The 12477-nt window shown below is 44.6% G+C and overlaps 1 protein-coding gene across 27 annotated transcripts in view; it reads left to right on the forward strand.

Annotated features, from left to right (window-relative positions):
• OBSCN (obscurin, cytoskeletal calmodulin and titin-interacting RhoGEF) overlaps positions 1-12477 on the forward strand; it is a 1809553-nt gene that overhangs the window by 445355 nt on the left and 1351721 nt on the right. For all 27 annotated transcript variants that reach the window (XM_085628811.1, XM_085628818.1, XM_085628815.1 and 24 more), the window contains exon 29: positions 12097-12363. In XM_085628811.1, the coding sequence (XP_085484937.1) occupies positions 12097-12363 (267 nt within the window). The remainder of the gene's footprint in view (positions 1-12096; positions 12364-12477) is intronic.

Below are 12477 nucleotides of genomic sequence, written 5' to 3' on the forward strand. Positions count from 1 at the left end.
AACTCGTGGCCTCTATGACTGTACCTTAATTTTTTTGTGACACACCAGTGGAATCACCCCCTTATCTACTTCCCCATAAATGGCCTCCCTTGGGGGATATGACCCCAAACCTGACTTCAACCAAGTACTGCTGGCAGTGACCACAAAGGCCAGTACCTGGCCAGGCACAAGTATGTAGTTACTTCTCAGGCTTTGGAAACACTGTCTACTAAGGCTCTGGCACTCAGTTTAGAGGATGAATGAATTTATGCTCAGGTGTTTACCATAGCTCCACCACCAAAGACTGACCTTGCTACTAAGTGCCAGGTTTTTGACCTTGGCGACAATGGAGGAAACTGTTCTTTGAGCTAGCAATCTTGAAGTCTATACAATAGTATAATTTGCCTCAAAACAGCCCAGTCTTTGTTGCATGTAACCCTCAATACAGGGACCTATTCAAAAGGTAAATACAATTGTATATACGTGTATTACCAAAGATACCTTTCTTATGCCTGTCAGGAATTCCTATCCGCATAAACCATTTTATGTGTTCAGAGATCTCTGCCATTAGTGCAGAGAGGCACTATACCTTAAATACTACTCAAAGGGTGCGAAGTTGGGCTACAAAAGTATATTTAATCGTGGTAGTTTGTGATTGCCTACAAACATGGACGTTTGTCATCATTCTCAAGCTTCTCTTCTTCCTCGTTCCACTCTGGAAGCTGTCAGACTTTTACTCCAGCAAACAGAACAAGATGATGTACGAAGTGCTGAAACTTTCCTGGGACTGGTTTCGCGGTTTCACACCTCATCAGCCAGGCTAGCTTGAATCCAGTGGCACAGCGAGCAAGGGTCCCATGTCTGGGCATACTCTTGGCCACTTAGGGCGAACATAGCAAACACAATAAGATGATGGACGGAGTGCTGAAACTTTTCAACCACTCACCCCTAGTCACAGATCTGGGTTTAACCCATCGCTCTTTTGCTCACTATGCAACCCCAGTTGAGACCCAGCCATATGCAAATCAGCCTTGACCCTGTTCCTCATGGGAACAGTCCAGCCCGAACTTCCAGGCCAGGACCTGCCTGGACCGGACACAAGCATCCTGGGACCTTTTTCTGGGTTTAACCCCTCATCAGGTAGGCTAGCTTGGATCCAGTGGCACAACGAGCAAGGGACCCACATCTGGGCATATCCTTGTTCACTTAGGGAGAACACAGCAAACACAACAAGATGATGGACGGAGTTCTGAAACTTTTCAGCCACTCACCCCATCTTGGGGTGGATGTTTGACAATGTTCAGCATTCCATCCATCATCTTTTTGTCTTGCATTTTCACCCTAGGTGGGAAGGGCATGCCCAGACGTGGGTCCCGTGCTCGTTACGCCACTGGTTTCAGGCTAGCCTGGCTGATGAGGAGTGATGCCCTGAAACCAGTCCCAGGATGCTTGTTTTACAGTCCAAGGAGGACCTGGCGAGGCTTTTCGGGCTGGACTGTTCTAATGGGGAACAGGGTCAAGGCTAATTTGCATATGACTGGGTCCAAACTGGAATGGCGAGGTGAGCAAAATAACGATGGATTAAACCCAGATCTGTGGCTGGGAGTGAATGTTTGAGAATGTTAAACATTCCGTCCATTATCTTTTTGTGTTAGATTTTTACTCCAGCCAATGACCGGCTTAAAGTCTGTTTCATTGTGGGAAGGGGAATGGCTCTACTTTAAGATTTAGTAGGGGTATAGTGTAAGAGTTAATTTTCTATCCTCCCTGGTGTGGAGTTCTCTTCTGTGGAGGGTTCTGCACGCCAGGATTGGAATCCTGCTGGGAATGTCACATTATCCTCCCAGGAGTATGCCTGTTAATCTGCACCGGGTACAGCTTTACAGGCATACTCCTTCGAACGTTTGGAAATAGCAATGAAGGAAAAGTACATGCAGGCAGAGGTGGAGCTCTCCAAACATACTTTTTCAACTTTCTTTGTGAATCTGATCTGCAGTCTGCAGTGGTGATGGCCTCTTCCCTGAAGAATAATTTTTTTTGTTCTTTCACATGGAGGCCAAAAGCTTTGAGACATATAAAGAGAAAGTGTGCTCTTCAAGTGGTCTCTCCATTAATCAGGCCAATGCCTTCATGGGCAACACACCTCCTTGTCTATAATCTGGAGGAGTGTTTTGTGTAACCTGGGCAAGGAGACTGCTGAGAAGGAACTGCTACCATTTATAGGCCTCATTCACTCTTCCAAAGGTCTGTCCATGTGCTGTCAGTCGGGACATTATATCAGAGGCCCTAACCATGACGTTGAGTTTGACTGTCTGACAAAGGAGTAGACACATTGTAGGTATTACTATAGCATGACTTCTTGTTATTTGGCAATACAGACAACCATTTACACTACTGTCTCCCACATCCTCAGGAAGCACTTGGGTAAATTTTAGTGGTTTGCTAACACGTGTTGGCTAAAACCTCTGGCTAAACATTTTACATGAACAAAATCAAGGACAACGACCCTCACCCCCTTTCAGAGGATGCTTATTTTAACAATATTTGCTTGGCCTATGAAAATAAAAGTGCTACATCTCAAAATGTTATGAACTCTTTGAATCCATGGATGGTGAGGCCAACTTGAGTTGCGAAGTCAGCACCGTCAGCAACTACAGAGCAGTTTAGAAAGAGATTGTCTGTAGGCTTGGTTCTTCTCTTCTAGTGAATGTCGGAAAATCTAGTCAGATGTATGATATGCCTAGTCAAACCTTGCCCATGTGTCTCAACTATAAGTGTAGAGGTAAGCAATATAACAGTGACAATTATTGTAGGTTCTTTTTCTTGCTGTGCTCGCGAATAAATCTCAGTTTATTATAGCTTGCTAACATGCAACTGAGTGCTGCCATCAACACTGTTACTCAGAGTGCACACTTTCAATGGAAGTTTGGAAATATTCAGTTATTAGGTGGAGGGCCAGTGTTTGTGCTATTTTTCAATAGTAGGCAAGTCTGGTTTTACTAGAGGGGCTTTGGAGTCCGAGAATCCACCAGAACTGACAAGGCATAGTTCCTTTGCTATGCTTTTGAAAACAAAGGACTGCGGGAGAAATCAGAGCATTGTATCTGATAAAATGTAGTTGTGGAAATTTGAGTACAGGAAAAGGGGCTTTGTAGAATATGTTGTGAATAAAGCAGGGGGTTTTAAATCATATTCTTTTTTCCAATGGCAGCCCATGGATAGCTTCGCAAGAGGTTGTTTTAGGGAGGCAGACAGTATAATTTTAAGGGCCCTATTACGATGTCAGTCGGTAAGCCTCTGACCGCTCATCGTAGGCTTACCGACTGACATCGTTGGTTTACATTCCGACCACCGAATTATAATGTCAGTGGTCAGAGTGTAAACCGTGCAATCAAACTGACTGGTTTTAAGCCGCATATAATCCCTAATGGAGTGCGTTTTCGCCATTGGAATTATGATGTCTGTTTCCGACAGCCTTCCCATGTCGGCCTTTCCGACATGGAAAGGTTGTCCGAGAGTGACTTTGATGGCCCATAGCAGGGGCCCCTTCTCCCCTATCCCTGTGGGTGAGGCATTGGGGCAGCTATGGTGCCCCCCTTCACATCACTGCACCATGTGGCAGGCACCATGAGGTGCCTGCCACACGGTGAAGGGATGTGCAAAAACTTCCATTTTACAATGGGATCTTGTGTTGCAGGCAGTTTCGGACCGCCGCACAAGCTTCCATTGGAAAATGAAAGTTTGCAACCGTACCATGTGTGGTCGCATCCTAATTGCGGTTTCGGAACAGCCGTCCGGAGGTTGGTGGCTTCCGCATCAGTGACGAAGTTGGTCAGGAGGAACTCCAACAAACATCATAATGAGCCCCTTAATCTCCTCAAGATGATTGAGATAAAAATCCAAAAGGGCTATGTTCAGGATTTATTTTTATGTTTAGGATTTGTAAAATGCATAGCTGCCCAAGAGCTTGCCCGCGCTGGTGGAGAGTACTAAACGGGGTAACTATGCCGATAAGAGTTTAATGGGGAAATAACCATGTCTTGATGTTTTTTCCTGAAAGTGAGTTCCTCTTCCAGTTGTCTCATTCCGAGTGACGGGCCATTCCACAGCTTTGGGATCAGATCTGCAAATGATCTTCCGCTCCATGTCTAAGCAAGAGCTCATGCAGTGTTCCAAGCAGCTGGCTATCATGTGATCTGCAAGAGTCAGTAAGTGTAGGAACCGAAATAAAGCAAAGAAGAAAGCTTTTCTAAGTTGTAAGGAACAGTATGACTACAGATGACACGTCTAGATGGGTTAAGATGTGTGGTCTTCTAAGACATCTTTGCGTTTTTTTTTTTTAACTGCTGTGGTTCATTCACAGTGCCAGATTAAACCCTGTGGAGTCCCCTAGGCAGCCAAAATTTCGAGGCCCCTCTCGAAAATAATCTCCTAATACCCTATGCATGAAATATTTTTTACGAACTGACAGCAGCCAGAAGATGTTCTTTTAAGAGACAAACTGGTATGTGAATCTAATGTCTCTGGTTTATGTATTTTAAGTTGTTAATGGGTACATTACATTAATACAGTATTTTCTCTATAGTTTTTGTTTCTTTAAATTGATTAAAAAAATTCTGGCTGTTGGAAACAATATTTAAGAAAGCTTGATTGTAATTTCCTTTCAAGATCAAATCAATATTATTTTGCTCTGTTGTCACGGGCCCCTAAAAGGAGTGGAGCCCATAGGCCGGTGCCTACTGTTCATTCCCATGGTGATGACCTATAGACTGGTTCAAGGCAGGTTGGTTAGCTAAGTTCGTTTTACAATCTTCAAACGAAACAGAGCGCCAAGTAAAGTCAAGTATCACTTAACTCGATTTGAGAATTGCAAATCATAGAAGTACATGAAAACATAGAATTCATTATGATACAAAAAGGAACATGTTAAGATTAGACCATTGCATCACAAAGACTTAAATTTAAAACTCCAGATAAGAACCATGATAAATAAAAGCCTACATTCAGAGTGGATAAGAATTGCAAATATAATAAGGCTGGTCTCACTTGACTAAAGTTCACCGAGAACAGAAGTGCTCCAAGTCAAAGTGTGCCCTTTTAGGCACACACATAAACTGCTTAGCTGGCTGTGGGAGTAATCACAATTTAAGCAAAACTGGAAAAAGTTGTTACAATGTAGCTCTTCGAGGGCGTGGTTTGGACGCCGAGAGAGATGGCGGCTCAGTGAATCTCTCTGCCCGTGCGATCGGCGAATAAGGACGGAGGAACGGATCTCGCCGCTCCAACGACACTACAAGTGGTGGATTCGTTGATCGGAACGTGAGGGGGCAGCCAAGGAGAAATCTGGAGGTGTTTTGGTGCGGGGAAGCGGCTCTCCTGGAACTTCGTGTGCTCCGACCGATGGCTGCGAGGAGGGAAGCAGGCAACGAGACCGCGTGACTGCCGGGGTGTTGTCGGCCGGTTTGTAAGCCACCCGACAGTGCCTGAGGAGCTTGATGCTGATTGCTGGGTAATGCGGTGATAAGCTGATATTTGGAGGGGTGCGAGAATGTGCTGGTGTAGACAAACAGCTTAACACTGAGTGGAGCCATTGATGCCTATCGCGCGAGCAAGATGGCGGCGCCCGCTTTCTAGAAGGGGAACCTCCATGTCATTACAACGGCGCCTGAGGGATGATCTGCGATGAGTGAGGTCTCTGCTTAATTGAAGAGATGACGGCTATCTTGATCATGTTTTGGAAGGTGGGGATGACAGAAATAGAGCCGCGCCTGTCTCTAGTCAGTTCTGCTAGCGCTGCACGTCATTCGTGATGGGGGCAATGTCGTCGCAAAAGCGAGAATGAGACGTGGCCTGCTCTCTCCCATGTGGATTCTAGCTGTCTCGGCCGAGTCCGCCATACTACCCGCGGCAAGGTCTGCCTGCCTAGATCGGAGTCTTTGGATCCTCTGTCTGGAGATGTGGAGCTGTGAATGAATCCGGTACTACGTCGCGAAGTCTACGGCTTACTAACCTGGCACCCTGTGATTTCACCTGGTACTCCCTGTGCCTTACTGCACGGATTTATCATATGACTGTGCAGCCCAGCCTTGCGCACATTTGCTGTCTTCACAATGTTGTCTCACGTCTCTGTCTATATATGAAAGTGCGTGCTTCCTCACGGGGATCCACCAACAGCACAGGTAGCGGTCACGGAAAGGCCAGGTAATGCGATCAGACTAGCACGTGTGGTAGACCTGTGGGATTATTGTGCACCTAACGGAATTGGATACTATAAGACACAGAGGGACCGGCGATCGTAAGACACTCTTCAAGTGAGGGTTGGACCACAAGGAGGCAGCTGAGCCCGTTCACGGAATCGGCGTGACTAGCAACCATGGCGGACAGTAAGGAATCAGTGAAAAGTATGAAGAGGCTCAAATCTGACCAGTCGAATCCAAGTTCACCCAGCAAGGGAGGGAAAGGCAACCCAGACCCGATGGAGCTGATACTTAATAAGCTAGATGAAGTAAGGAAGCTGGCAAAAGCGACCAAGGAAGAGGTAGCGGCGATTAGGCAAGATAACCGCGAAACCAATGCAAAATTGTTAGAAGCAGAATCGAGGATTAGCAGACTAGAGGACCTAGAAGTAAAATCATGTAAGGCCATTAAACGCCTATGTATAACCGCGGATCAAACAACACGGAAACTGGCGGAGTTGGAGGACAGAAACAGAAGGGGTAACCTGCGTATTTTTGGTCTTCCGGAAGGATCGGAAGATCAGCATGGGAGCTGTGTGGCCTTTCTGGAGTCTTGGTTCACCCAGGCTACTAACATGTCCTTTCATCATCCACTGGAGTTTGATAGGGCCCATAGAGTGCCGGGCAGAATAAATAAGAATCAAAAAGGTCCTAGAGCTATTGTATGTAAGCCGCTACGTTACCAGCATGTAGAGCAAATTCTTGGCTTCATGCGGAAAAACAACCATATTTTGTGGAAATCGGACAAAATCTACATCTCTCAGGATTACAGTAAAGAGACGGTGGAAGTTAGGAAGGCGTTCTTGGCACTCCGACCGCTGCTAAAGAAAAGAGGCTTCCAATATGGGTTCGTGGGCCCAGCAAAATATCGTGTGATGGTCCATGGCTCTCCGCACCTTTTTTCAGATCCTCTGAAACTAAAACGTATGCTTGATGGGCCGGAAGACTTAGACATGGAAACAAGTAACTCCGTGGATGCAGTTGATCAGGCCTCGGCATCAGGCTACAAGTGACTGGTCCCTGTTCTCTTTTGCCATTCATAATTCTATATGTGCTTCATCTACTCACAGTGGAGGGTTGTCGTCAGTACGACTCTCCGCTTCAAGACACTTTCCAATGTGTGTTCTGTTGGTTGTATGCAGTTGTTTCTGATACCTGGTTTCATAGTATGTTTTATTGATGCTTCTCAATAAGATGTGTGTCTGTTCCCTCGGCCACGACTACTAGTGGTCATGCTTCACATATGGTGGTCTGAGGAGCACGTTGGTGGCTTATTGTTGGTTTGGTTATTGGCTCTTGATCGGCAGAAGCGGTCCCTGAAGGTTGAGCTCTTGATGTAGCTTGTTTGATATTACAGTGGGGAGGAGCATACCTCAGATCGACTGTGTTAGTTCCTCTGTTCCATGTTTTTCTTTTATACTGTAACGGTCAAGCACGGGGGGGATGCGACGCAATCTCTTTCCAGTCACCATGCCTACTACGCACAGTGGGGGTGGGGAGGGTGGGGGGCTGAGGGTTTTTTAGGGAAGGGTGTGTGTTCAATGTTTTTTGCTTTTGTCTCCTCTTGCTTGCATAGTCTTCATCTCATTAATGCTCGTGGGTGAGGATGGTGTTGGGTTCTACTACTGCTCTGAATGTGCTTACTGTGTGAAATATGTAATTATCGGTATGATGGTACAATCTTGTGATGCCAATTAGCTCAATTAGTTCTCCGATGGGAGTATGTAATATAGACAGATTGAAGATATTATCTCTTAACGTTAAAGGCCTGAACCAGCCTGTCAAGAGACAAAAGATCTTGGATTATGTAAAGAGAATGAGGGGAGATATTGTTTTACTTCAGGAGACAAAGCTTGAGGCGAAGCAGTTTTATCATTTGAGGAATAAATTTTATAATGAGGTTGTGGGTGCTGAGGCGGTGAACAAAAAGAATGGGTTTCTGATACTTGTTGCTAGGAAATCTAAGGTAGAGATCTTGTCCTCCGAAGAGAGTGTGGACGGAAGGTGGGTGACGGCCAAATTAAGTAGGGATAATACTGAGTTTTATGTAACTAACATATATGCCCCCAACACTAGCGATCTGAATTTTTGGAACGATCTGAATAAGCATCTTGAAACTATTCCGGATAATGCGGTACACGTCTTAGCTGGGGATTTCAATCTTCCGATGGATGCAACTTTAGATAGAGACTCACGCTGTCCCTTCAAATCAAATAAATCACATAAAGCTTTTCTTAACTTGTGTCAACGCTTCCACCTGGTGGATACATGGAGGCTCCAGAATCCCACTGGGAGAGATTATACTTTTTACTCCGCGCCACATGACTCGTATTCCCGGATTGATTATATCCTCATAACACAGAACGGCGTCCCTAGACTAGAGTCCACTACCATAGAACCCCGTGTAGTGTCTGATCACTCTTGCATCTCCTTATCAATTGCTAATGTTAAACCTTCCTCTCGTCAGACATCTTGGCGTCTGAATGATGAAATCCTAAACAGTGATAAACACCGGTCCACAATACACAATGCGATCTCTTCCTATCTTCAGATTAACAAAAAAGGGGACACATCCGATCTCGTTAGGTGGGATGCCTTGAAAAGTACCATAAGGGGAGTGTGTATCAAAATCAGGTCAGCAATGAACAAAAATTATAATGCAAAATTGGAGGCCTTGGAGACCGATATTATGAACCTAGAGATCAGACACTTAAAAGTTAGGGATGATATGTCTCTTGCTGCGTTGGCAAATAAGAAATATGAATATAATAAAATAGTTAGTGAGAGAGCGGGAGTCTGGCTTGATAAAAGTAGGAGGTTTAAGCTCTGTGAGTCTAACAAGGCAGGCAAGTCCCTAGCTTCGTACTTGAAGTTCAAGGTCCAGAAGAATTCTATTAGTGTCGTTAAAGATGCATTAGGATCCTCGCATTCCGACCCAGACAAAATAACAGAGGTGTTCAGAGTATTTTATGAAGACCTTTATGCAAAGAATAGAGCGGTGGAGGAATCCAGGATTAAGGAGTACTTAGATGAGTGTGATCTCCCACAGCTTTCTGCTGAGGACCAGGTCAATCTCAATGAGCCAATCAATGCTCTAGAGATAGAGACTGCAATTAAAAATCTAAAGATAGGGAAAGCACCAGGCCCTGATGGTTATACGGCAAAATTTTATAAAACCTTTTCCTCCCTTTTAGTGGAACCCCTCCTACACTTATTTCAAGACATTAATAAATCTGGCGAGGTCAGAGGTACACTGGCAGAAGCAATAATTGCTGTACTTCCTAACGAGGGGAAAGACCCGTCGTTACCGAAAAATTATAGACCAATTTCCTTGATTAACATAGACTGCAAGCTTTTGGCTATGATACTCTCCGCTCGCCTCCAGGGGGTTCTTCCCCAGCTGATCCACCCATCCCAAGCAGGCTTCCTTAAAAATCGGTTGTCCAGTGACAATACAAGGGTTTTGGCGCACGTCTTAGGAAAAGCGAAACTCCTAAGTACGCCCACTGCAGCAATAACTCTAGATGCTGAAAAAGCATTTGATAAGGTTGATTGGTCCTTCCTTAAAGCAGTCCTATATAAATTCAACCTTGGGGAATCATTCACAAGACTAGTAATGTCCCTATACTGCTGTCCTTCGGCAAGAGTCAGGGCGGGTGGATCCTTCTCCTCCCCCTTTTATTTAAAGCAAGGCACGCGACAGGGTTGTCCCCTGTCTCCCTCCTTGTTCTTGTTGGCAATTGAACCGTTCTTATATCATATAAGGAATGACCCTAAGATAGCTGGTGTGCCATTTGGTGACTGCACAGTTAAATTAACTGCATACGCGGATGATGTACTTATTGTGTCAGAAAGAGCGGATGAGGCCATACGTGCACTCATGACTGATATTGAGGACTTTTCCAGAGTCTCTGGATATAAACTCAATAAAGACAAAACGGAGGTCAAGCTTCTGAACAATGTTGGGGATAAAGGGATCATCGGGGACTCCGGTCTTACTTGGCAGCCTCGGTGCTTTAAATATCTGGGGCTAGACTTTGACAACGATTTGATATCTACGCTGAGAGTAAATGAAGACTTGACCCTTAAAAAGATATCTACATTGCTGGAGGGCTGGTCTCCAAAGTTTCTTTCCTGGTGGGGTAGAGCGGAGACGCTCAAAATGATGTCAACTCCGTTGGTCAACTATCTGGCCAGCATGCTTCCTATGACGTTTTCGAATAATTTTATTACCAAAGTGGACCAGCTGTTTGGTAGTTTTCTGTGGCAGGGCAAGAAAGCCAGAGTCTCAATGAAGAAGCTGCAATTAGCAAAAGATAAAGGCGGCCTGGGTCTCCCCTCCTTCAGGAACTATCAGACAGCGTTTCTTTGCAAACAAGGTGCCCAGTGGTTGATAAAATCCCCTGCCTATACACCATTATGGATTGACATTGAGGAGGCACTGGTAGATCACGCGCCTTTGGAGGCCCTTCTCACGATGGACCTGTCTCATCTACCACACTCCAAATATATCATGCTAAATACTAGACGGGCTTTGCTTAGACTCGATCAAACACATAAAACAAAGTTGACATTCGCTAGGTCATCGTTTATGTCCCTGTGGAGGAATTCCCATCTCAAATATAATGGTAGTAGGCTAGTCTGGGAGTCTTGGTCCAAGAAGGGCATTAACTTGGTGAAGGACCTGTATGATGATAAGACTCCTCTACCGTTCTCGATCCTGCAACAAAGGTATGATCTCACCCCGATGCAATTTTATGATTTTTTAAAAATCAAAACGATGCTAACCGCGCGTAACTTTTCTCCTTACACCCCATGGTTAATAACTCATATCCCACGTCTTGTACATGCTGGCCACTTCGTTTTGAAGGTGTATAAACTGTTATCGCCTTTACCCACAACAAATCATAAAAGGGTGGAATCAAACTGGGAGGCCGAGCCAAATAGAACAGGTATAACTTTTGACTGGGATGTGATACATAAGTTGGCCCTTACACACAAGGTCTCGCCCATCCTCTTCCAAACGAAATATATGCTGCTCAACAGGGCATTCTGGACGCCGGACAAGCTTTTCAAATGTAAATTAAGGGAGTCCCCTGTATGTTGGAACTGTCAATCAGGCTCTGGTGATCTTGCACACATGCTATTTAATTGTCCTTCATTGGGGGATTACTGGGGGAAAATATTTGACTGCATTTATCATGTGTTTAAGATAAGGCCTGTTCAGGACTTTGTATACGTTATTCTAGGGGCACTGGACCCACAAATATCAACTGCTCAAGATCGTCAGCTTTTGGACTTAATGCTCACAATGGCATGTAAAGTAGTACTTTGCAAATGGAAAAAGGCGAGTGAGGTGAGCTTCAAAATCTGGCAGGAGTGGTTATCTTTCCTGAGAGGTTCCAATAATCCGGCTCTACAAGCTTCTACTTGGAGCCCTTCCAATAGAAGGCTTTGGAAGTCACTTGACGTATCCTCCTTTCATTATGAGCCACCTTGAAATATTATATTGTGATTTGGTCTCTTTGAACGGGGTTGGTTGAGCGTACAGCAGGGATTCCCTCTTGAGCCTAGGTGCACCACACCCACACGTTGAGCATTGTATATATATATATGTACCTGTTCATTGATGATGCCAGCGGGAGGTGATTTACTTTATATTTACTTCATATTATTTGTCATTTGTTTTTTATTTTCTGTTTTGGTATGTGTTTGCCATAGACTGATTTGAACTTTTTTGAACGGAAGAGTTTTTGTATTGTCATTGTTATTTCAATAAAAATGACTTGAATTAAAAAAAAAAACAATGTAGCTCTTCGCTAATTGGGCAATTCACTGTGTGTATTTGTTCAGTCTAACAAATAATTTTTTTTTTTTTTAGAGTTGCCAGTGAAAATCGTGAAGCCCCTGCGAGATAAGATTGCCATAGAGAAGCACAGGGCATTCCTTGAGTGCCAAGTATCACGTGCCAGTGCAGAGGTTAAATGGTACCGGAAAAACAAAGAAATCACGGCTGACAACAGAATTGAAATAGTGAGCCAGGGCCTGTACAGGAAACTCATCATTAATGAAGTGGAGTTTCAGGACGAGGACACATACACCTGTGATGCTGGGGACGACAAGACGAGTGCTCAACTTTACATTGAAGGTAAAGATTCATTTGACCCTCATTTAACCCTTTATCAGACACCTGGTAAAAGGATATTATTATTTATTTCAGGATTCCTAACCTTTTGACGTCTGTCATTACTGGATTCCGGGG

Source organism: Triturus cristatus, chromosome 10 (assembly GCF_964204655.1).
Source record: "Triturus cristatus chromosome 10, aTriCri1.1, whole genome shotgun sequence".
In the NCBI taxonomy this organism is placed as follows: domain Eukaryota; kingdom Metazoa; phylum Chordata; class Amphibia; order Caudata; family Salamandridae; genus Triturus; species Triturus cristatus.